The sequence below is a fragment of the Sapajus apella genome, unplaced genomic scaffold (assembly GCF_009761245.1).
Source record: "Sapajus apella isolate SASKATOON/1434 unplaced genomic scaffold, GSC_monkey_1.0 scaffold23, whole genome shotgun sequence".
In the NCBI taxonomy this organism is placed as follows: Eukaryota; Metazoa; Chordata; class Mammalia; order Primates; family Cebidae; genus Sapajus; species Sapajus apella.
Window position 1 is genome coordinate 4263887 of NW_022436963.1, and position 24320 is coordinate 4288206.

A 24320-nucleotide genomic window follows, 5' to 3' on the forward strand; every position below is an offset into this window, starting at 1 on the left:
GAAGTTGTAGAAAACAGTTCTGCAGATCCTCAAAAAGTTAAAAGTATAATTACCATGTGATCACCTTCTGGTTATATACCCAAAAAAATAGAAATCAGGGTCTTGGCTCATGCCTGTAATCCCAGCACTTTGGGGGGCTGAGGCGGGTAGATCACCTGAGGTCAGGAGTTTGAGACCAGTCTGGCCAACATGGTGAAACCCCGTCTTTACTAAAAATACAAAAATTAGCTGGGTGTGGTGACAAATACCTGTAATCCCAACTACCTGGGAGGCTAAGGCAGGAGAATCACTTGAATCCAGGAGGCAGAGGTTACAGTGAGCTGAGATGGCACCACTGCACTCCACCCTGGGTGACAGAGCGACACTCCATCTCAAAATAAAAAAAAAGAAAAGAAATCAGAGTCTCAAAGAGATATGTGTAGACCCATGTTCATAACAGCATTATCCACAGTAGTCAAAAGGTGAAAACAACACAAATGTACATCTGCAGATGAACTGGATAACAAAATGTGGGATTTACATACAACTGAATATTATTCAGCATTAAAAAGGAAGGAAATTCTGACATATGTCACAACATGGATGAACCTTGAAGACATTATGTGAAATGAAATAAGGCAGTCATGAAAGACAAATACTGCATGATCCACTTATCTGAGGTACTTAAAAACCATGGAGACAGAAAGTAGAATGGTTGCTGCCACGGACTGGGGTAGTAAGGAATGGGGAGATACTGTTTAATGGGAACAGTTTCAGTTTTACAATATGAAAGAGTTATGAAGATGAGTGGTGATGGCTGCACAACATTGTAGATGTATTTATCACCACTGAATTGTACACTTACAAATGGTTAAGATAGTAAATTTTACATTATGTGTATTTTATCATAATGAAAAAAATTATAACTAAAAATTGGATCCACGGCCTAAACATAAGAGCAAAAACTATAACTATGTTTTAGAAGAAACTATGGCATAAACCTTCAAGATGCTGAATTTGGCAAGGGATTCTTAGCTATGACAACAAAAGAAAAAAATAGATACATTGGACTTCATCAAAATTAGAAGCTTTTGTGAAAAGGACATTATCAAAAGAGTGAAAAAAAATTTTTTTAATTATAAAAGGAAAGCAAAGACAACTTAGACAATGGAGAAAATATTTGCAAGTCATCTGATAAGGGACTAGTAACTGGAACACGGACTGAGAGCTCTTACAACTCAACAACAAAAAGACAAAAAACACCCATTTAAAACTGGGTAGGAGCTGGGTGACGTGGTTCATACTTGTAATCTCAGCACTTTGGGAAGAAAAGGAAGAACTGCTTGAGCCCAGGAGTTCAAGACTAGCCTAGGCAACAAAGTGAGACAAACCTCTACAAAAATAATTAGGCAGGCACAGTGGTGCACAGCTGTATGCCCAGCTAACTAGAAGGCTGAGGTGGGAGGATCCTTTGAGTCTAGGAGTTCAGAGGTTGCAGTGAGCTATGATGATGCCACTGTACTCCAGTTCCCAGGGGCCAGGTGAAGGACTGGGTGACAGAGCAAGATCCTCTCTGTTAAAAAAAGAAAAAGAAAAAAAAAAAAAAGGCTGGGCACAGTGGCTCATGCCTGTAATCCCAGCACGCTGGGAAGCCAAGGTGGGAGGATCACCTGAGCCCAGAAGTTTGAGATCAGCCTGGGCAATATAATAAGACCTTGTCTCTATAAATAAAAAAATTAGCCAGGTATGATGGCATGCTGTGGTCCTAGCTACTCAGGAGGCTGAGGTGAGAGGATCACTTGATCCCAAGAGATGGAGGCTACAGTGAGCCGTGATTACACCACTGCACAGCCTGGGCAACAGAGTGAGATCCTGTCTCAAAAAAAAAAAAAAGGCAAAACCTTTAGCAGATATTTCTCCAAAGAGGACATACAAATGGCCAAAGAGCACGTGAAAAGATGCTGTATGTTATTAATCATTAGGGAAACACAAATTAAAAATATAATGAAATACCACTTTGCACCCACTAGGATGGCTGGAATCAAAAATTTAGAAAATAACAAGTGTTGGCAAAGATGTGGAGAAACTTGGAACCCTTGTGCACTGCTGATGGGAATGTCAAATGGTACAGCCACTGCAGAAAACAGTGCCAACAGTTCCTCAGAAAATCAAACCATAATTACCATTTGACTCAGCAATTCCACTGCTAGGTATATATCCAAAAGAATGGAAAACAGGTACTCAACTACTTGCACACAAATGTTCATAGTAACAGCCAAAAGGTGAAAAAAACCAAATGCCCACTAATGGATGAATGGATAAACAAACTGATATATCCATACAGTGGTAGCCAGACCTAAAAAGAAATGAAGTATTCATACACGCTACATGAATGAACCTTGAAAATATAGTGGAAGACACCAGGAACAAAAGGTCACATATTTAATGATTCTATTTATATGAAATATCCAGGACAAGTAACTTCACGGAGAAAGACACTGGTAGTTCCCAGGGGCCAGGTGAAGGACTGTTTAATGAGGAAGGGATTTCCTGAGGTGATAAAAATGTTTTAGAACTACATAGAAGTGATGGTTGTTCAACACTGTGAATGTACTGGCTGTACTTAATTCATCACTTTATTTAATTATTTATTTTATTTTATTCTTATTTTTGAGTCAGAGTCTCATTCTGTCACCCAGGCTGGAGTGCAGTGGTGTGCTTGGCTCACTGCAACTTCCAACTACCAGGTTCAAGCGATTCTCCTTCCTTAGCCTCCCGAGTAGCTGGGATTACAGTCGCCCACCACCACAACCAGCTAATTTTTGTATCTTTAGTAGAGATGAGGTTTCACCATGTTGGCCAGGTTGGTCTGGAACTCTTGACCTCAAGTAATCTGCCAGCCTTAGCCTCCCAAAATGTTGGGATTACAGGCATGAGCCACTATGCCCAGCCTTAATTGTTCACTTTAAAATGGTTAGTTTCATTACATAAATTTCACCTAAAAAATTCTTAGTTATTACAGCACTGACTTCATGAACAATTTGACAGCCCAATTTGGATAAACCTAAATCAACCACCTTAACCAGCATTCTTTCCTTACAATAAGGAATTAATTGTACAACAGAATCTTCAGTAAAGCAAATTGTTTCACATATAATAATTTACTTAGATGGCCTATTTTTCTAAGTGCAGTTTCTAAAACACATACCCCTTAAAAAGAAACGTACCATTATATATGTCTGGGAACCCTCAGAAGAGTGTGGTTGGGGGTGGATTACTTCATGATTTGATTCTGCCTTTCTGGAAACCACTGTAGCAACAGGCTTGGATTTAGAGTCACCATTTTTAATGTTATTTTTGGAGGTTTTTCTTTATGAAGGAAAAAAGAAAATTATCAAGACATTGAAGATTAAGGGTTTTTATGTATATGTGGGAGTATGTGTATATACAATGAATTCCCTTATAGAATTGGACCATTTATAGAGAATAGTTTTCTAAAAATCTAAGGAGCATCCTACAAAACACCTGACCAGTAGTCTTTGAAACAATCAAGGTAATAAAAAATAATGTGAGAAACAATCATGGACCCCTGATTAGATGTAATATATCCCGGATTGGATCCTGGAACAGAAAAGAGACATTAGAGAGAAAAAACTGGTGAAAGCCAAAGTAAGTCTGGAATTTAGTCAACAGTAGTATTTCTTTCTTTTTTTTTAAATTGAGACAGTCTCACTCTGTCACCCAGGCTAGAGTGTGGTGGCGTGATCTCAGCTCACTGCAACCTCCACTGCCTGGGTTCAAGTGATTCTTGAGTCTCAGCCTCCCAAGAAACTGGGACTACAGGTGCATGCCGCCATGCCTGGCTAATTTTTTTTTTAGTAGAGACGGGGTTTCATCTCTTCTAAATGTTGGCCAGGCTGGTCTCGAACACCTGACCTCAGGTGATCCGCCAGCCTCAGCCTCCCAAAGTGCTAGGTTTACAGGCATGAGCCACTGCTCCCAACCAAGTCAACAGTAACATTTCAATGTTGGTTTCTCAGTTTGACAAATGCATTAGGGCATATAATCACAGAAGAAACCAGATGAGGAATATACAGGAACTCTCCACACTAACTTTCCAACTTTTGTTTATACAAAATTACTCCAAAATACAAATTCTATGGGAGATTGCCTCACACACGGAAGTACCAGGATAATTTTTGTTTTCAAATTTTACATGTTTATAATAATACCACAACTGCTTGGCTAACTTTGAGAGTAAAAATGATTGGTATACTTAGTCCTGACTCATAGAAAAAATGTATACAGGAATAATATCCCCAACTATTTTAGTGTGTTATTTCTAAAACCAGGCTAAACCCCTGGAGAATTCAAGAGGAGCATGAAGATCAGTGCATTGGAAGGCCAAAGGTCTAGTTGGTGAGAAATTATATAGACAATGTGCACAAAAAGATGGTTCTTTTTTATTCCCGGAGGCATCTCTAGCACTGTCTCCTCTCTTTCCAAATTTAACATGCCACAAGGCAAGAAGGGAAGCCAAACAGATTGTAATAGTTTTGTCCAGCCCTAAGTCTTAGATCCTGGAACACCTGTTTAGTAAAGGTAGAATCTGCAAGTCAAAGTAAAGAATTCTTCTCTTGGGAAGTTATATGAATGAAGAGAGACCTTTATAAAAGCTCTCAGAAATGCAAGCACTACTTTTTAAATATTAGTATCTTACATAGTGAGATGGATAAGTTTCTCAAATACTCTCTAATTATAATTTCTGAAACATATGCCCCTTTTAAAAAAATTATTTGGCTGCTCCTTGCAAACAGGGCTAACCCACAGGCAGTGTACCCAGAGTAGTACATACGTTCTTTAAAAAAAAAACTTACACTATATGTCTTAGAACCCTCTGAGGAATATGACAGTGGTTCTCCAAATTTCTGATTTTACAAATTAAGCAAATATATTTGAAGACTGGGAGAATATGCCATGCCAAAATATGCTACTTTGGCATAAATATTATTTTGGCCTAAGGAGCTTTAAAAAGTAAGTGCAATAAGGGCACTCTGACCTTCCCTTTTTCTTCTAGAAAGCAGGAGATAAAACTCCCATATGAAACATGTCCTCCCTGTACCAGAAAGAAAGTAAAATTCTTATCATCAAGAATGGAAAGCTGAAACTGAGAGAATTCTATAAACAGACCTTATTAAAATTAATTCTTATCTTCCTTTAGCCTCTCCACATAGTTTAGTTTTCCACAATTGCCTCTCTTTGTTGAATCAAGCACAAAAGCAATTAGGTTTTGCCACTTCTTTGGGTCTTCATTTCCTTATGAGGGCTCCTGTGTCACATAAAACTTATTCAGGTATTAAATAAATCTATATGCTTTTCTCCTGTTAAATTATAAGTTTAATTTTCAAGCTCAGCCAAAAAACCCTGAGGGTAGAATTTTCCCTCCTCTACATATGTAATCATGCCATTTTATTTCTTGTTTAAAAAAACTCACCATCAATTTTGCATACGAATATTATAAAAGCCATCTTCTTTTACCCCATCTATTTGGCCCAGCTATTTGCAAGGGAAGTATCTTACATCTTTGTGGCCTCCAAAAAGGAGGAGATTTGGCGCTTGATATAAGGCTGCCTCAGGATGCTCCTCACAGACGGCCTTTCTTCAGGCCTTTTGCTCAGCATTGTTCTTATCAGTTCTGCCAGCTCTGGGCTATAATCTCTTGGCATTGGTGGCAGCTACAAAGAAAAATAATACTATAAATATGACTAATGGTCTTGTGAAACAAAGTAAAAGCTGGTAGAGGTTTCCCGATATTTATTTAAAGTCATATATTCACATAGGCCGAAAACAATCAGTATATTAGTCTACAGGAAGCGTACTGGTATCCCAGTTGTAAGATAACAAGTTGTAAAATTGTAAAAGTATATCCTTCAATCCAGCAGTCCCATTTGATGACTCTCTCATTGAGGAATAAGAGCATGAGTTTCCTAAAGACTTATGGACCAGGATGTTCAATGCAGTACTGTTCTTGCAGTAGTAAACAATTAGAAACAACTTAAGTGTTCATCCATAGGGAATTTGTGGAATAAATTATCATACATTCTTCTTATAGAAACTAGGGTCAGGTGCGGTGGCTCATGCCTGTAATCCCTGCACTTTGGGAGGCAGAGGCAGGCAGATTCCCTGAGGTCAGTAGTTCAAAACCAGTCTGGCCAACATGGTGAAACCCCATCTCCACTAAAAATACAAGAAAACTGGGCAGGTGCGGTAGCTCACACCTGTAATCCCAGCACTTTGAGGGGCCAAGGAGGGCAGATCATGAGGTCAGGAGTCGGAGACCAGCCTGGCCAATATGGTGAAACCCTGTCTCTACTAAAAATACAAAAGTTGGCAGGGTGTGGTGGTGCACCTGCAGTCCCAGCTACTCAGGAGGCTAAGGCAGAGAATCACTTGAACCCGGGAGGTGGAGGTTGCAGTGAGCCAAGATTGTGCCATTGCACTCTAGCCTGGGCGACAGAGTGAGACTCTGTTTCAAAAAAAAAAAATTAGCTAGACATGGTGGCATGTACCTGTAATCCCAGCTACTCAGGAGGCTGAGGCAGAGGATTGCTCAAACCAGGGAGGTGGAAGTTGATGTGAGTCAAGATCATGCCACTGCACTCTAGGCTGGGCGACAGAGTGAGACTCTGCTTCAAAAAAAAAAAAACTAGGCAGCAGGTTAAAAAATACAAGACTTACAGGTACCGACTTGGAAAGATGTCCCTCATATATACAGTCAAAAAAACAAGTTATGTACCATATTAACAGCCTGATTCCATTTCAGTTTCTTTCAAAAATCTGTGGGTGTACATACGTGCGCGCGAGCGTGCGCGCGCACACACACACACACACACGCACACGCACACAGAGTTATGTCTGTCTAAAGACAGGAAAAAGCCAGAAAGGCAATGTGCCAAACTGCTAGTAATGGTCATCTTCCAGGGAATGGGCATAGAAAGAGGAAAGAATTTCACTCCCTTCTTGTTTGATTCTTAAGTAGTTGCATTATGAAAAAATTTTACTTCTGTGTCTGTTTTTCAATGTGTTTCAAATTGAAAAATTAAATGAGTTGTGAGATACTAATATCAGTAGGTGATTCATGGCCTTTAAAACTTAATGGTACACTGGCTGGCGGCAATGGCTCACACCTGCAATCTCAGCATTTTAGGAGGCCAAGGCGGGCAGATTACCTGAGGTCAGGAGTTTGAGACCAGCCTGGTCAACATTGTGAAACCCTGTCTGTACTAAAAATACAAAAATTAGCCAGGTGTGGTGGCATGTGCCTGTAATCTCAGCTACTTGGTAAGCTGAAGCATGAGAATTGCTTGAGCCTGGGAGACGGAGGTTGCAGTGAGTTGAGATCATGCCATTGCACTCCAGCCTGGGAGACAAGAGGAAAACTCCATCTCAAAAAAAAAAAAAAAAAAACTTAACGGTACATGGATGCCTGACACTATAAAGGGCAACTAGCCTCATGGAACTAACACATAAAGCCAGTCACTTTGGAGTCCATGTCAGACACAATGCTTTCTGTGGCTCTTAATTAGTTACTGATTATTGGGATGATTATCAAAGGAATGTCAAGTTTGAACAGAGTAAACTCATTTTAAATGTAGCTCATTGAATCATAGGTTGCTTAGAAGATATAAATAGCCTCTCAGGGCATCTGCACATCCTATGATTACAGGCATATGTTTTCAAAAAGCCAATTATTTTGAGCCATTAAGCCATCTTACAGATTAATATTAAGAAATGATTCATCAATCCCTTTTCCTCTAGTCTGACCTTCCCCACAGTAGGGGACCCACCATTCCTAACTATCAACCCAATATCAGTTATTACTCCATGACTCATCAATATCATCAATGATTTTGCTAGTAGCTATTTATAAGGCTGCACTATAGAAACACTACTCAATTAGTTCTAGATTATTCTTTACCTTTCCTTCAATAATCCGATAAACTAAAGAATTCATATCTTTCGCATTGAAAGCATGCTTCAGGGTAGCCATTTCGTAGACACAGCATCCTAGAGCCCAAACATCAGACTAGAAAATAAAAATAGTAAATGGTTAAATGTCAGAATCACTTATTTACATTTTTTCCTTTAAAAAAAGAAAATATTTTCCTTAAACAGATTCACAGATAATTCTCTGATGTAACTAATTTCTGAAATTATGAGTACTCTCCCAGAGACAAGGTGAGCCAGCATACAGAGCCCAGTCCTACCTTATAGTTGTAGGGTTTGTTTGAGAACAATTCAGGGCTCATGTAGTAGGGTGTGCCAATGAGGGTGCTAGCCATGTCACAGTGGTTCTCTAACACTCGGGCAATTCCTAGGTCCCCCACTTTGATGATGTTTGTTCTTGTTAGGAAGACATTTTGAGTTTTCAGATCTCGATGAAGGATGTGTTTTTCATGTAAATACTGACGAAAGAAATAAGATTTTATTACATATAAATAGACTTAATTACATATTTATTCCTGGCTTATTATATACCATCAGCAATGGCATGAGTTAGAGTCTTTGACCATAAAGAGTAATTGACCATAGGCCGGGTACACTGGCTCACAGCTGTAATCCCAGCACTTTGGGAGGCTGAGGCGGGCATATTACCTGAGGTCAGGAGTTTACGACCAGACCGATCAACATGGAGAAACTCCATCTTTACTAAAAATACAAAATTAGCTGGGCATGGTAGTGCATACCTGTAATCCCAGCTAATGCAGAGGTTGCAGTGAGCCAAGATCATACCATTGCACTTCAGCCTGGGCAATAAGAGCGAAATTCGTCTCAAAAAAAAAAAAAAAAGAGTAATTGACCATAAAGAGTAACCAACCACACAATTCTTTTATTCAACCAACACCTATCAAACATTATTGCTTTATAATCTCTAAATAAAAGGTCTAATTTACAATTTTTGAAATAAGAAAATTAAGTTCCCTCCACTGACTTGCCCAGTGCCCCTCAAAACTGCTCGCTGGTAGCTTGACAACAATACCATTTTAACATTACGTAAATCCAGTTTAAAAATATGCTTATAGGCCAGGCACAGTGGTGGCCAGCACTGTGGGAGGCCAAGGTGGGTGGATCACTTGAGGCAGGCGTTCATGACCAGCCTGGCCAACATGGCAAAACCCCATCTCTACTAAATAAATACAAAAATTAGCTAGGTATGGTTGCACATACCTACAATCCCAGCTACTTGGGAGGCTGAGGCACGAGACTCACTTGAACCTAGGAGGCAGAGGTTACAATGAGCCATGATTGTGCCACTGCACTCCAGCCTGGGTGATACAGTGAGACTCTGTCTCAAAAAAAAAAAAAAAAAAAGCTTACAAACTCCCACTGAAGGTAGGACAACTTATACAGTCAGATGCAGTCCTCTCAGACCCATAAAATCCTCAGCTTAATAACATTTTCGAATATAGCAAGAGCATTTTTATTTAGAGAAAGTACCTTAGAATTTAAATAGGGTCAATTAATTCTGGACAAGTCTGCCCAGTTCCAAAATAGTATTTCATAAATAAGTCTCACTTTTGAGTTATATGTATATTAAAACACAAACTTGTAGGAACGCTTATTCCAGCTTATGGAATGAAGTGTTGCCCAATTCTAAAAAATTTAAAAAAAAAAACTTGTTTTGCATTTCCATCTGCTCTACCACAGCAGAGTGACAGATGAAATCACTGGGCATATTAATTAACCTAGCCACCTTTCAGCATGACATAGCTGACCAACAGATAACAAACATAGTCACTCTTTGCTCTTGGTTGCCTCAGGGTCCTTCAAATTGACTTTGCTATTGATATTGAATATGTGGGCTTCCCCTGCAATTAGACATGAAATCTATTTTAATATAGGTATCACTTGCTAGAAAAGTTCCAATGCTACAGCAAAAGTGAGTGGGTACATTTCTATATGTAAGTATTTGAAGAATACATTTTCCCAAAGTACACCTGCCATCTCCTTGCTATCTGGGAGCAAGCTGGGATGCCATTAGTCTACACAGTACCTGTAAAGCCATGGCGATCTGTACAAACCACTCTACCACCTGATTCTCAGGCAGAAGCTGCCCTTTTTGTTCCTTGAGCTTTCGGTACAGGTCACCTCCTTCACAGAAGCCCATGACAATGTAGAGTAGACCGTCTCCTCCCTCCCATGACTCCTTGTAGGTGACAATGTTGGGATGCTTCAGCTGAGACAAGAGCTGGGCTTCCTGTTCAGCAGCTTGCCGCTCTCGGCTAGAGGCATTTCGGAGGTTCAGTTTTTTGATGACATACTAAAAAGAAAATATGTATTTTACAATGTGCAAATAAACATAAGATTTGTGGCCTCAGAGTTACCTAAGGGCTCTCAAGAATATCCTCAAAACCTTATAAGCTTTATCAGGTTCTTATAAAAAAAAAATTTAAAAAAAAAAAAAAAAAAGAATATTCTCAAAACCAACCTTGTGGAGCCCATCAGATAACCTATTCATTTTGTTTTTCACCAAGTACAAAATCAGGGAAAATATTTGCTATTATTCATTGTAGAAAGTAAAAAGTTCCTCCTCAAAGTTTCCATTCTTATTAAAGAATAATAATAATAATAAATGTTAGAAGTAATAGTTTCTTTTAAAGACTAACTTTCTTTAAAGCCTTCTTGCTTTTTGCTAGTAACTCTTTGTTAAGCCCTATCCTATGTAGCTGTGAGATACAAGGGAATGCATACATTTTATGTCCTTGTACTTTAACCAAGATATTTATGTTGGACATGCTCACAGGCATGTTCCAGCTCACAGTCTATGCCCCTTCCTTATTTGGAAATGTTATTACTTTTCTAAGTCCTTTTGTAAGCAACTTCCTCTTTTCCTTTGTTCTCCATTGTCTTTATCTATTTAAAAAATTTTAGGAGATGGATCCAAGATGGCTGATTAGGAGCAGCTCAGGATTGCAGCTCCCAGCGAAAGCGTGAAGGTGAGTGGACACGGCGTTTCCAAACGGATTTTTATTGCCCACAGGCCAGGAGACTCCCAGGCAGAAGAGCCCCACGGGTTGCCAGCGCAGCTGTTTTGGCCAGTGCCCTAGCCCAGCGGTTCTTCATACAAAATACATGGGTCCGGGTGCCGTTTTAGCTGGCAATTGGAGCTCCTGGGAGACAGAGTCACCCATTCAACTGATAAAAAAGGGGACTGACACAGGGAGCCAGGCCAGGAGATTCCAGGGCAAAAAAGCACCACGAATCTCAGCACAGCTGTTTCAGCCAGCGCAGTGGGTCGCCGCACGGGAAATCACACAGATCCCGGCACCTTTTCAACAAGTGACTGGAACACCTGGGAGACAGAGTTGACCATTCAACTTAAAAAAAAAAAAAAAGGGCTCTGAGGCAGGGAGCCAGGTGATCAGGCTCGGCTGGTCCCCAACCCCACAAAAAACAGCAATCAGAAACACTCTAGATTGAGAGTTTCACAGTAAGCACAGCTGAACCCAGGACGGTCCAGCTCTGTGGGGGAGGGGCATCCGCCATTACCGAGACAGTCCACCACTATGGAGGTAGTCCACCATTACTGAAGCAGTCCACCATTAAGAGAGAGTCAGCCACTATAAAGGTGGGCCACCATTGCTGAGGCAGTTCTAACTATACCTGTATAAACGGGACTGCAGGGAAGTTCACACGGCAGCTGGGCAGAGCCCACAGAAGCTCACCAAAGCCTCTGCAAGCAGACAGTGACGAGTCTGCCTCCTCACTGGGCAGGGCAGCCCTGAAAAAAGGCAGCAGCACAACAGAAACTCATAATTAAAACCCTAACTCCCCAGGACAGAGTACCTGGGAAAAAAAAGGGGGGTTTATGAGTTCTGCTGCGGCAGACTTAAACATACCTGCCCAGAAGCTCTGAATGAACAATGGAGCTCACAGCTCAGCACTTGAGCTCCTATAAAAGACAGGCTGTCTCCTCAAGCAGCTTCCTGACCCCCGTATAGCCAAAGAGTCACCTCATAAAGGAGAGCTCAGACTGACATCTCGTGGGTATCCTTCTGGGACAAAGATAGCAGAAGAAGAAACTGGCAGCAACCCTTACTGTCCTGTAGCTGCTGCAGGTGATCCCAGGCAAGCAGAGCCTGGAGTGGACCTCAGCAGTCCTATAGCAGAGGGGCCTGACTGTAAGAAGGAAAACTAAGAAACAGAAAAAAATAACTTCATCATCAACAAACTGGACGTCCACTCAGAGACCCAATCTGAAAGTCAACAACTACAAAGATGACAGGTGGATAAATCCACAAAGATGGGAAGAAACCAGTGCAAAAAGGATGAAAACACCCGAAACTAGAATGCCTCTCCTCCTACAAGGGATCACAACTCTTCACCAGCAAGGGAACAAGGCTGGATGGAGAATGAGTGTGATGAATTGACAGAATCAGGCTTCAGAAGGTGGGTAATAAGAAAGTTCTATGAGCTAAAAGAACATGTTCTAACCAAATGCAAAGAAACTAAGAACCTTGAAAAAAGATTTGACGAAATGCTAATAAGAATAAACTTAGAGAGGAATATAAGTGAACTGATGGAGCTGAAAAATACAACACGAGAACTTCACGAAGCATACAACAGCCGAAGTTTCAACAGCTGAATTGACCAAGCAGAAGAAAGGTTATCAGAGGTCAAAGATCAACTCAATGAAATAAAATGAGAAGGTAAGGTTAGAGAAAAAAGGGTAAAAAGGAATGAACAAAGTCTCCAAGAAATATGGGACTATGTGAAAAGACCTACTCTACGTTTGATAGGTGTACCTGAATGTGACGGAGAGAATGAATCCAAGCTGGAAAATACTCTTCAGGATATTAACCAGGAAAACTTCCCCAACCTAGCAAGGCAGGCCAATATTCAAGTCCAGGAAATACAGAGAACACCACAAAGATATTCCTCAAGAAGAGCAACCCCAAGGCACATAATCGTCAGATTCGCCAGCGTTGAAATGAAGGAGAAAATGCTAAGGGCAGCCAGAGAGAAAGATCGGGTTACCCACAAAGGGAAGCCCATCAGACTCACAGCAGATCTCTCAGCAGAAACCCTACAAGCCAGAAGAGAGTGGGGGCCAATATATTCAACATCCTCAAAGAAAAGAACTTTCAGCCCAGAATTTCATATCAGCCAAACTAAGCTTCATAAGTTCAGGAAAAATAAAATCCTTTACAAACAAGCAAGTACTCAGAGATTTCATCACCACCAGACCTGCTTTACAAGAGCTCCTAAAAGAGGCACTAAACATAGAAAGGAACAACCAGTAGCAGCCACTCCAAAAACATACCAAATGGTAAAGAACATCAAACACAATGAAGAAACTGCATCAACTAACGGGCAAAACAGCCAGCTAGCATCAAAATGGCAGTATCAAATTCACACATAACAATATTAACCCTAAATGTAAATGGGCTAAATGCCCCAATCAAAAGACAGACTGGCAAACTAGACAAAAAGCCAAAACCCATCAGTGTGCTGTATCCAGGAAACCCATCTCACATGCAAGGATACACAAAGGCTCAAAATAAAGGGATGGAGAAAGATTTACCAAGCAAATGGAGAGCAAAAAAAAAAGCAGGAGTTGCAATTCTCATCTCTGATAAAATAGACTTTAAACCAACAAAGATCAAAAGAGACAAAGAAGGGCATTATATAATGGTAAGAGGATCAATGCAACAAGAAGCGCTAACGATCCTAAATATATACGCACCCAATAGAGGATCACCCAGATACATACAGCAAGTTCTTAATGACTTACAAAGAGACTTAGACTCCCACACAATAATAGTGGGAGACTTTAACACCTCATTGTCAATATTAGACAGATCAACAGGACAGAAAATTAACAAGGATATCCAGGACTTGAACTCAGACCTGGACCAAGCAAACCTAATAGACATTTACAGAACTCTCCACCCCAAATCCACAGAATATACATTCTTCTCAGCACCACATCACACCTACTCTAAAATTGACCACATAATTGGAAGTAAATCACTCCTCAGCAAATGCAAAAGAACGGAAATCATAACAAACAGTCTCTCAGAGTACAGTGCAATCAAGTTAGAACTCAGAATGGAGAAACTAACTGAGAACTGCACAGCTTCATGGAAACTGAACAACTGGCTCTTGAATGTTGACTGGATAAACAATGAAATGAAGGCAGAAATAAAGATGTTCTTCAAAACCAACGAGAATGAAGACACAACACACCAGAATCTCTGGGACACATTTAAAGCAATGTCTAGAGGAAAATATATAGTAATAAATGCCCACATGAGAAGCAAAGAAATATCTAAAATCAACATCCTATTGTCAAAATTGAAAAAGCTAGAGGAGCAAGATCAAAAAAACTCAAAACCTAGCAGAAGACAAGAAATAACTAAGATCAGAGCAGAACTGAAGGAGATAGAGACACAAAAAACCCTTCAAAAAAATCAATAAATCCAGGAGCTGGTTTTTCAAAAAGATCAACAAAATAGACAGACCACTAGCCAGATTAATAAAAAAGAAAAAAGAGAATAATCAAATAGATGCAATAAAAAACAATAAAGGGGATATCACCACAGATTCCACAGAAATACAAACCATCATCAGAGATTATTACAAACAACTCTATGCACATAAACTAGTAAACCTGGAAGAAATGGATAAATTCCTGGACACTTGCATCCTCCCAAGCCTAAACCAGGAAGAAGTCGAAACCCTGAATAGACCAATAACAAGGTCTGAAGTTGAGGCAGCAATTAAGAGCCTACCACCCAAAAAAAGCCCAGGTCCAGACGGGTTCACAGGCAAATTCTACCAGACATACAAAGAGGAGCTGGTACCATTCCTTCTGAAACTATTCCAAACAATCCGAAAAGAGGAAATCCTTCCCAAATCATTTTATGAGACCAATATCATCCGGACACCAAGACCTGGCAGACACTCAGCAAGAAAAGAAAACTTCAGGCCAATATCCATGATGAACATAAATGCAGAAATCTTCAATAAAATACTGGCAAACCAAATGCAACAGCACATCAAAAAGCTTATCCACCACGATCAAGTAGGCTTCATCCCGGGGATGCAAGGCTGGTTCAACATACACAAGTCTATAAATGTAATTCACCACATAAATGGAACCAAAGACAAAAACCACATCATTATCTCAATTGATGCAGAGAAGGCCTTTGACAAAATTCAACAGCCCTTTATGCTAAAAACTCTCAATAAACTAGGTATTGATGGAATGTATCTCAAAATAATAAAAGCTATTAACGACAAACCCACAGCCAGTATCATACTGAATGGGCAAAAACTGGAAGCATTCCCTTTGAAATCTGGCACTAGATAAGGATGCTCTCTCTCACCATTCCTAGTCAATATACTATTGGAAGTTCTAGCCAGAGCAATCAGGCAAGAAAAAGAAATAAAGGGTATTCAAATAGGAAAGGAGGAAGTCAAATTGTCTCTATTTGCAGATGACATGACTGTATATCTAGAAGACCCCATCATCTCAGCCCAAAATCTCCTGAAACTGATAAGTAACTTCAGCAAAGTCTCGGGATACAAAATCAATGTGCAAAAATCACAAGCATTCCATACACCAATAACAGACTTAAAGAGAGCCAAATCAAGAACGAACTGCCATTCACAATTGCTACAAAGAGAATAAAACACCTAGGAATACAACTAACAAGGAACGTAAAGGACCTCTTCAAGGAGAACTACAAACCACTGCTCAACGAAATAAGAGAGGACACAAACAGATGGAGAAACATTCCATGTTCATGGTTAGGAAGAATCAATATAGTGAAAATGGCCATACTGCCCAAAGTAATTTACAGATTCAACGCTATCCCCATCAAGCTACCAATGACCTTCTTCACAGAACTGGAAAAAACCACCTTAAACATCATATGTAACCAAAAGAGAGCCTGCATAGCCAAGTTAATTCTAACCAAAAAGAACAAAGTGGGGGGCATTACACTACTGGACTTCAAACTATACTACAAGGCTACGGTAATCAAAACAGCATGGTACTGGTACCAAAACAGAGATATAGACCAATGGAACAGAACAGAGGCCTCGGAGGCAACACCACACATCTACAACCATCCGATCTTTGACAAACCCGGCAAAAACAAGCAATGGGGAAAGGAGTCCCTGTTTAATAAATGGTGTTGGGAAAACTGGCTAGCCATGTGCAGAAAGCAGAGACTGGACCCCTTCCTGACACCTTACACTAAAATTAACTCCAGATGGATTAAAGACTTAAACATAAGACCTAACACCATAAAAACCCTAGAAGAAAACTTAGGCAAAACCATTCAGGACGTGGGTGTAGGCAAGGACTTCATGACCAAAACACCAAAAGCATTGGCAACAAAAGCCAAAATAGACAAATGGGACCTAATCAAACTCCACAGCTTCTGCACAGCAAAAGAAACAGTCATTAGAGTGAATCGGCAACCAACAGAATGGGAAAAAATTTTTGCAATCTACCCACCTGACAAAGGGCTGATATCCAGAACCTACAAAGAACTAAAACAGATTTACAAGAAAAAAACAAACGAGCCCATTCAAAAGTGGACGAAGGATATGAACAGACACTTTACAAAAGAAGACATACATGAGGCCAACAAACATATGAAAAAACGCTCATCATCACTGGTCATTAGAGAAATGCAAATCAAAACTACATTGAGATACCATCTCATGCCAGTTAGAATGGCGATCATTAAAAATTCTGGAGACAACAGATGCTGGAGAGGATGTGGAGAAATAGGAACACTTTTACACTATTGGTGGGAGTGTAAATTAGTTCAACCATTGTGGAAGACAGTGTGGCGATTCCTCAAGGACCTAGAAATAGAAATTCCATTTGACCCAGCAATCCCATTACTGGGTATATATCCAAAGGATTATAAATCGTTCTACTATAAGGACACATACACATGAATGTTCATTGCAGCACTGTTTACAATAGCAAAGACCCGGAACCAACCCAAATGCCCATCGATGATAGACTGGACAGGGAAAATGTGGCACATATACACCATGGAATATTATGCAGCCATCAAAAATGATAAGTTCATGTCCTTTGTAGGGACATGGATGAACCTGGAAACATCATTCTCAGCAAACTGACACAAGAACAGAAAATCAAACACCGCATGTTCTCACTCATAGGCGGGTGTTGAACAATGAGAACACATGGACGCAGGGAGGGGAGCATCACACACTGGGGTCTGTTGGGGGGAAATAGGGGAGGGACAGCAGGGGGTGGAGAGTTGGGGAGAGATAGCATGGGGAGAAATGCCAGATATAGGTGATAGGGAGGAAGGCAGTAAATCACCTTGCCATGTGTGTACCTATGCAACAATCTTGCATGTTCTTCACATGTACCCCAAAACCTAAAATGCAATTAAAAAAAAAGGAATAAACATGAAGTGAAGGCATGAAAATAAAAAAATTAAAATAAAAATGTAAGTTGTTAGCCAATTGGGTTTAACTTAGACTGTGAGGTCCAGCTCCAACCAATGGAGATAAGACACAGCAGTAAGGACCCAATGCAGTAAGGAATTAAAATTCCTGCCTTTTCTTTGTTCATTGTGCTCTTGTAGCAGGATTGCTGATGGGTAGCACCCTTTCTGCATAAAATAAAATTGCCTTGCTGAGAGATCCTTTGTCTCAGTGCTGATTTTTCTTTGCGCCACCAAGCATCTATTTCCAACATTCACAATACTTCTTATAAGTTAGATTTACAGCAGTCTAAGGCCACAAAACATTACCTTTTCCATCTGCATTTCACAATTTCATTAATAACTAAAAAAGGGAGTTCAAGATAACATGCCATTGGATCAATCATAAAACCTTTGTTAGAAACTCCTTAATATCTGGCTGGATGTGGTGGCTCACACCTGTAATCCCAGCACTTTGGGAGGGTGAGGTGGGTGGATCACCTGAGGTCAATAGTTCGAGACCAGACTGGCCAACATGGTGAAACCCTGTCTCTACTATAAATAGAAAAACACCTGGTGTGGTGGTGTGCACTTGTTGTCTCAGCTACTCAGGAGCCTGATGCAGAATCGCTTGAACCCAGGAGGCAGAAGTTGTAGCACTGAGCCGACATCACGCCACTGCACTCCAGCTTGGGAAACAGAGCAAGACTCTGTCTCAAAAAAAAAAAAAAGAAAAAAAGAAATTCCTTACTACCTCAGCTCCCCCAAAAAGGTGCATAAAATATGGCCTGAATATATATTTGCAGACAGAATGGTCTATGGATTACATTAGATACTCAAAGGGACTCATGGCCCAATAAGTTTAATAGTCACTGATCCTCAACATAAAAAATTATTCACACTTAAAAGAAATCAGTAGTCTCTAACACCTAATACATTGCCCTCAATCAAGTCAAAGACCATACAATTCATTCCTTCAACAAACACATACATAAATGTGCTTTGTGAAGTGTAAACTAAAGCTCAGATAACTAGCTATTTGCTAGTTCCCTATGATCAGCCCCAAAATCCAATGATCCCCCAATGCCTGCTGAATAAATCTCATGCATGAGCTTGTGTTCCAGGCAGAGCAACCAGAACCAGAGACAAGGAAGAACAGACAATTGGGCCCTATATTTAGGGGAGACATCTCTCCGCTTGCCTGGAGCCTTTCGGTTTCGAAATTGTCCCAGTTTGTACAATACATTATATTGTCCCCCTATTGATGAACCACATTGAAGAACTGATTCGTTATCCTGAGGGTAACGGGATAAAGTGTTTTAAACAGACGAGGGGTAACAACATCAGATTTAAATTTTAGAAAGATCACTGAGGCTGCAATGAAAGTGATGATTGGAGAAAAGCAATTCAAGAGGCGGCGAACAGCTGGGAAACCGTGGCCATCACTTAGCTACAGAAAACAGGGTGTCCTAGATTGGGGCGGTACCAGCAAAGGAGAGTAGGCCTATTGTCTTAGTGACAGATGAATACAATCAGTGTTGGGGTGCGTGGGGAGGCTTAAAAATGACTCCCAGGAGTCCGGCTTGGGCAACTGGTGGGTTGCTGGCGCTCTTCACTTAAATGGAAGACCTAAGAGAAGGTTTGACGGGAGTTTTAAGTGAGTCCAGCCGTCTACAGTGGAGACGTTTGGGGCCTTTCATTCAAGAAATCACGCTTGCTAGGCGCTGTGTTAAGTCCTGGGAATGCATGGTTCCTGTCTGTTCTCATGAGATTATCGGGGGTGGGAGAAAGATGTGTAGATCAAGCATGCCAGTTAATACAACAAAGAGGTAGATAAGCAGACGCTGAAAATTTTTACATAAAATGAAGAATCGTAATTAAAGAAAATGAAAACTAAAAGGAAAAAAATTTAATACAGCAAAGAAGTAGAGGAAGTTTGGGGCGCATATTACAGGGAGGCCTGGCCTCGTGTTGGTCTGGGACCATTTCCCTGAGGAAACGCCATCCAAGATGAGCCCCTTGCGACCACCCCCGACCTAATCAACCGGACGGCGCCCTCGGCACCCCTCTGCCCGCCCCCTCCCCTTACTGGGCCGCACCGCTGCAGACCTGCTTGCCGTCCCGCCGGTGCTTCACAAGTGTCACCTCTCCGTAGCTTCCCTTGCCCACGACCCGCAGGTAGCAGTAGGAAGCCAGAGGCATGTTCCCAGCGGGGGCCCAGAGTCGGGATGCAGGAGCAACGGCGGGTAGGGCAGCGGGAGGCAGCAGAAGGCTCGGTTCATGCCCGAGAGGCGGCAGGAGGGGCAGCTGTTGAGGCAGCCGCGCCTGGGCAGGAGCGCGGTAGCGGGGCCCACGAAGACGCCGCTACCATAGCGATAGCGGCGGGTAGCAGTCCTGCGCATGCTCCTGCGTCCCTGAAGGACAGCCATAGAGCGGACGCCACGAGCGGCCAGAGCGGTTCCACCGCCCCGGGAGGACCCGCCATAGAGCCGAGGCTCCAGGAAGCCAGAGCGACTCCCCCAGGTCCCGCGCACTTTCCGTGCGTCTCTTCCACTGTCCGGGTGCCCGCCGCAGCAGAGTCGGGGAAGTTTCCTCTTTTTGTGCATTCGTTTGTCCTAAGCCCGTTAAAGTATTGTTCGTTCATTCTACAAATATTTGTTGACCGCCTATGTGCCAGGGCTGACAAAGTCGCTGCCCTCCTCGAGTTAATGTTTTAGTCTTTGGGTGACAGACTCTTTTTTTTTTTTTTTTTTTTAAAAGACGGGGGTTCACTATGTTGGCCAGGATGGTCTCGAACTCCTGACCTCGTGATCCTCCCCCCTCGGCCTCCCAAGGTGCTGAGATTTCAGGCGTGAGCCACCGCTCCCGGTTGGGTGACAGACTCTCTACCAGTAACATTTGCTGTGTCTGCTTTATCACGTGTCGTCTCTGCATCCAGCAGTCCATCCTCTTTTTTGATACAAAGTAAATGGGAGATAGCAGTCCTTTCATACATAAAAACTTTCGCCTGCTAATTGAGAACTACAGAGAACCCTCAGCATTTAACGACTGCCCGAACCACTGCACTGACTTGACTAAACTCTAGCATGGCTTCATGCTCAGTTAACAGCCTAAGACCTGATCTCTAGGAGACCTAGGCCCCTTTAAAATGCCTGCGAGAGAAAGCTCAGGGGTGCCAAAAGAATTCACCATTTGTTTCAGCCAATGCCTCCCTTTCCTAGAGCGCTTACTTTTTTTTTTTTTTTTTTTTTTTTTTTTGAGGCAGGATCTTACCCTGTCACCCAGGTTGGAGTGCAGTGGTGCAATGGTGCTCACTGCTGTCTAGACCTCCTGAGCTCAAGCCATCCTCCCAACTACAGGCACACCCCTCCATGCCTGGCTAGGTCTATCTTATTTTTTCAGAGTCAGGTCTCACTATGTTGCCCAGACTGGTCTTAAACTCCTGGGCTCAAGCAATCCACCCACTTTGGTCTCCCAAAATGCTGATATTTCAGGCGTGGCCATCGTGCCTGGCCTCCTTCCTTTTTATGGCCAAATAGTATTCCATTATATGTATATACTACAATTAGTTTATCCATTCATGCAGTCATGGACACAGATAGCTTCCGCCTTTTGGCTATTATGAATAATTCTGCTATGAACATGGGAGTATAAATATCTGTTTGAGTTCCTGCTCTCTTTTTAATTCATTTGGGTATACACTCAGAAGTGAAATTGCTGGATCATATCGTAATTCTAGTTTAATGTATTGGGAAACCACCATACCATTTTTCACAGCAAGCTGAACCATTTGACATTCCCATTAGCAATCCACAAGAGTTCAAATTTCTCCTCATCCTTAATCTACATCTTGATAGGAGTTTTGGGTGTATGAATTTGTCTAAATTATCTAATGGTACATTTAATATTTGCACATTTTACTCAAAGAAAAATTCATCTTCACTAGAAAACAAAACAAAAAGGACCGTAAGTAAAGATTGAACTCGTTAATGATATTATTAAAGATAAACAAAGCCAAGCATTAAAGTGGTGAAAATCGATTTTATTCAGTAACTACTGACAGTAGGGGAAAGAGCTGGACTCCATTCAATTTGTGCAGTGGTGATTGGGTGTTCCAAAGGAAGAATAAGGGAGTAGGAGGGGGAGTGAGCAAGGGCTCACTTAGAGTCTGGGAAATGAGAAGTTAAAAGGATTGGTTAGCATACATGTCATTAGGCCAACTTGTCTGCTAGCTGGCAGTCAGGGAAGTTAGGATTCTATCTTCCCACATAAACTGGGAGACATGAGCCCTATCTTTCTAATGATTACATTTCAGAGGAATGGATTTCAGGTCATTGAGAAAGACATTCCTAGGTTGTAGAAAATACATAGGTATATATCTCAGAGGGACCGAGGAAGGATTTATAATTGTAAAATTGTAAGGTTTTTTTTTTTGAGATGGAGTTTCACTCTTGTTGCCTAGGCTAGAATACAATGGCATGATCTCAGCTCACTGCAACCTCTGCCTCCCGGGTTCAAGCAGTTCTCCTGCCTCAGCCTCCCGAGTAGCTGGGATTACAGGCACACACCACCACGGCTAGCTAATTTTGTATTTTTAGTAAAGATGGGGGATTTCTCCCTGTTGGTCAGGCTGGTCTCTAACTCCTGATCTCAGGTGATCCTCCCGCTTCAGCCTCCCAAAGTGCTGGGATTACAGGCGTGAGCCACTGCCCCTGGCCAGTTGTAAACTTTTTAGAGTACAAGCTACATCATGGATGACCCTTGAATATATTATGCTAAACAAAATAAGGCAGTCACAAAAGGACGAAAGTATGATTTCACTTATGTAAGGTACATGTAGTAGTCAAAATCGTAGATTCAGAAAGTAGAATGATGGCTGCCAGTGGCTGGGGAGGGAGTTGGAGGTTGGCATTTAATGGGTGCAGAGTTTTAATTGGGGACAATGAAAAAGTCCTGGAGATGCATAGTGGTGATGGCTGCACAACATGAATGTACTTACGCCACTGAACTGTATTCTTAAAAATGGTTAACTAAAATGTTTTACATTTTGTGTATTATGCCACAAAAAACTGTGGCACACTGCTCTTGTAATCCCAGCTACTCAGGAGGCTGAGGCATGAGAATCGTGTGAACCCGGGAAGTGGAGATTGCATTGAGCCGAGATCGTGCCACTACACGCCAGCCTGGGCGACAGAGTGAGACTCCTTTTTAATAAATAAATAAATAAATAAATAAATAAATAATTCCTTCTACAGACATTTAGCAAGGGTCTACTAGCCTGGCCCTGGAGGACAACTGTGAGCAAGATAGACAAGGGCCTGCCCCTGTGGGGCTTACAGTCGAAGGGGGAGATGGCCATTAGTCAACAAAGCATAGTAACAAGTTACCCTTGCCAATGGAGGTCAGTACTGTGCAGAAAAGCCGCCAGGCCCAGCCTGGCCAACCAAGGGAGGTTGCCCCAAGCAAGTACCACATCAGTGGAAGTTTAAAGAAAAACTTTTTTAGGCAGAGGAGCAACATGTGTTAAGACCCAATGGACTCATTTTGGGCCTTTACCTACACACCTCAGTGTAAACTCCCGAAGACTGGGCCAAGCCTGTCTGCTTCAACACCCTAAGCCAGCAGGTGTAAATGAAGGAACTGGGGGTTGCTGAATGAATGAGTGGAAAAGCACCTGCTTACCTGGATCTAGAAGTCTCTGCAGTTGAAGCTGAGAGACTCAGAGAGGCCATGGGCTAGGTGACATAGAGGGGTCAGTAGGGGTCATACCACTCAGGACAGGGTGTGTGAGACAGGGAAAGGCCTGCAGTAGACTATCCTTTCTAAATGGCGACTCTGGCTGCTGCCTGGAGCAGAGCGGAAGGAGGGGATCAGCCATCTAAGTGAGGGGCGAGGGCGGCTTGAACTAGGTGGTGACTGGAAATAGGGAGAGAAGTGAATGGATTGGAGGGATATACAGAGGGTAGAAGATGGGGTAGGTGATCAAGGAGAGTGAGGAACCCAGGATGCCACCCAGCCTTCTGGCTCAGATGGCTGGATGGATGGTGGTGGCCTTCACTGGAGTGGACAACGGGGAAGACCTGGCTTACTAGCGAAGTGTGGGGAGGAGAAGACAAAGGTCAGGAGTTCAGTTTGGACATACCAGATGGGCACTCAAGCAGACAGTTGGCTGTATGCGGGTGGAGCTCAGAGCAGGTCTGGGTCCATGTGCTGTCCCGCCAGCACCAGCAGCACAGCTACCCTCCCATTCTCCATCCTCAGCAACCATACCTGCTTTCTGTCCACCCTGGCCCCTACCTCCCACATGCATAGGGTGGGCCAATTTCTTCTCTGCCTCTGTACCATGAGGATAATATTAATAATATCTGTTTCTTGGGGGGAGTTGTGAGCAGTAAATAAATTCAGACACAAACGTTGCTGAGAAGCATGATAGTCACCGGTCATAGTTAACTCTCCCCATCTCCTATCCACCCTCCCCCTGTGCAAACATGCTTCTAGCACCTCACATGGACCGGGCCTGCTGCTAGCCACCTCTCAACAGCCCAGCCTTGAACTCATCACACCCTTGCTCAAAAGATCTTTAGTATCTCCCACCCAAAAGGCTAATCACTTTCAGACCCCTGTGCCAGCTGGTCCCAAACCCTTTCCCAGCCACCTTCACCCTTCATCAGTTCCTGCTCCCATCACCCAGACACCTCCACCTTCCCCAAGCACACACCCCACTTGCCCATCTGCTTTTCTCTCCTCCCTTCACACTTTCCCCTTGCCAAGCACTGCTCTTCTTTCCAGGCACCTCCCCCAGGAACCTTCTCCTAATCCCTGTGGGAGATGAGCTCTGCCCCTCCAAATTTCTAC

At 42.1% G+C, this 24320-nt stretch overlaps 1 protein-coding gene across 10 annotated transcripts in view; it reads right to left on the bottom strand.

Annotated features, from left to right (window-relative positions):
* Positions 1–19865, bottom strand: part of NEK4 (NIMA related kinase 4) — a 49687-nt gene extending 29822 nt beyond the window's left edge. For 6 of the 10 annotated variants that reach the window (XM_032290166.1, XM_032290164.1, XM_032290161.1 and 3 more), the window contains exons 1-6: positions 19575–19865; positions 10034–10300; positions 8247–8444; positions 7958–8065; positions 5560–5714; positions 3207–3348 (exon numbers count right to left, since the gene is read on the bottom strand). In XM_032290166.1, the coding sequence (XP_032146057.1) occupies positions 3207–3348; positions 5560–5714; positions 7958–8065; positions 8247–8444; positions 10034–10300; positions 19575–19667 (963 nt within the window). In that variant the 5' untranslated portion in view covers positions 19668–19865. Of the gene's footprint in view, positions 1–3206; positions 3349–5559; positions 5715–7957; positions 8066–8246; positions 8445–8726; positions 8746–10033; positions 10301–19574 lie in introns of those variants that run through there. The other 4 variants (XM_032290168.1, XM_032290165.1, XM_032290163.1 and 1 more) reach the window with 3 other exon arrangements.
* Between the last annotated feature and the right edge of the window lie 4455 nt (positions 19866–24320).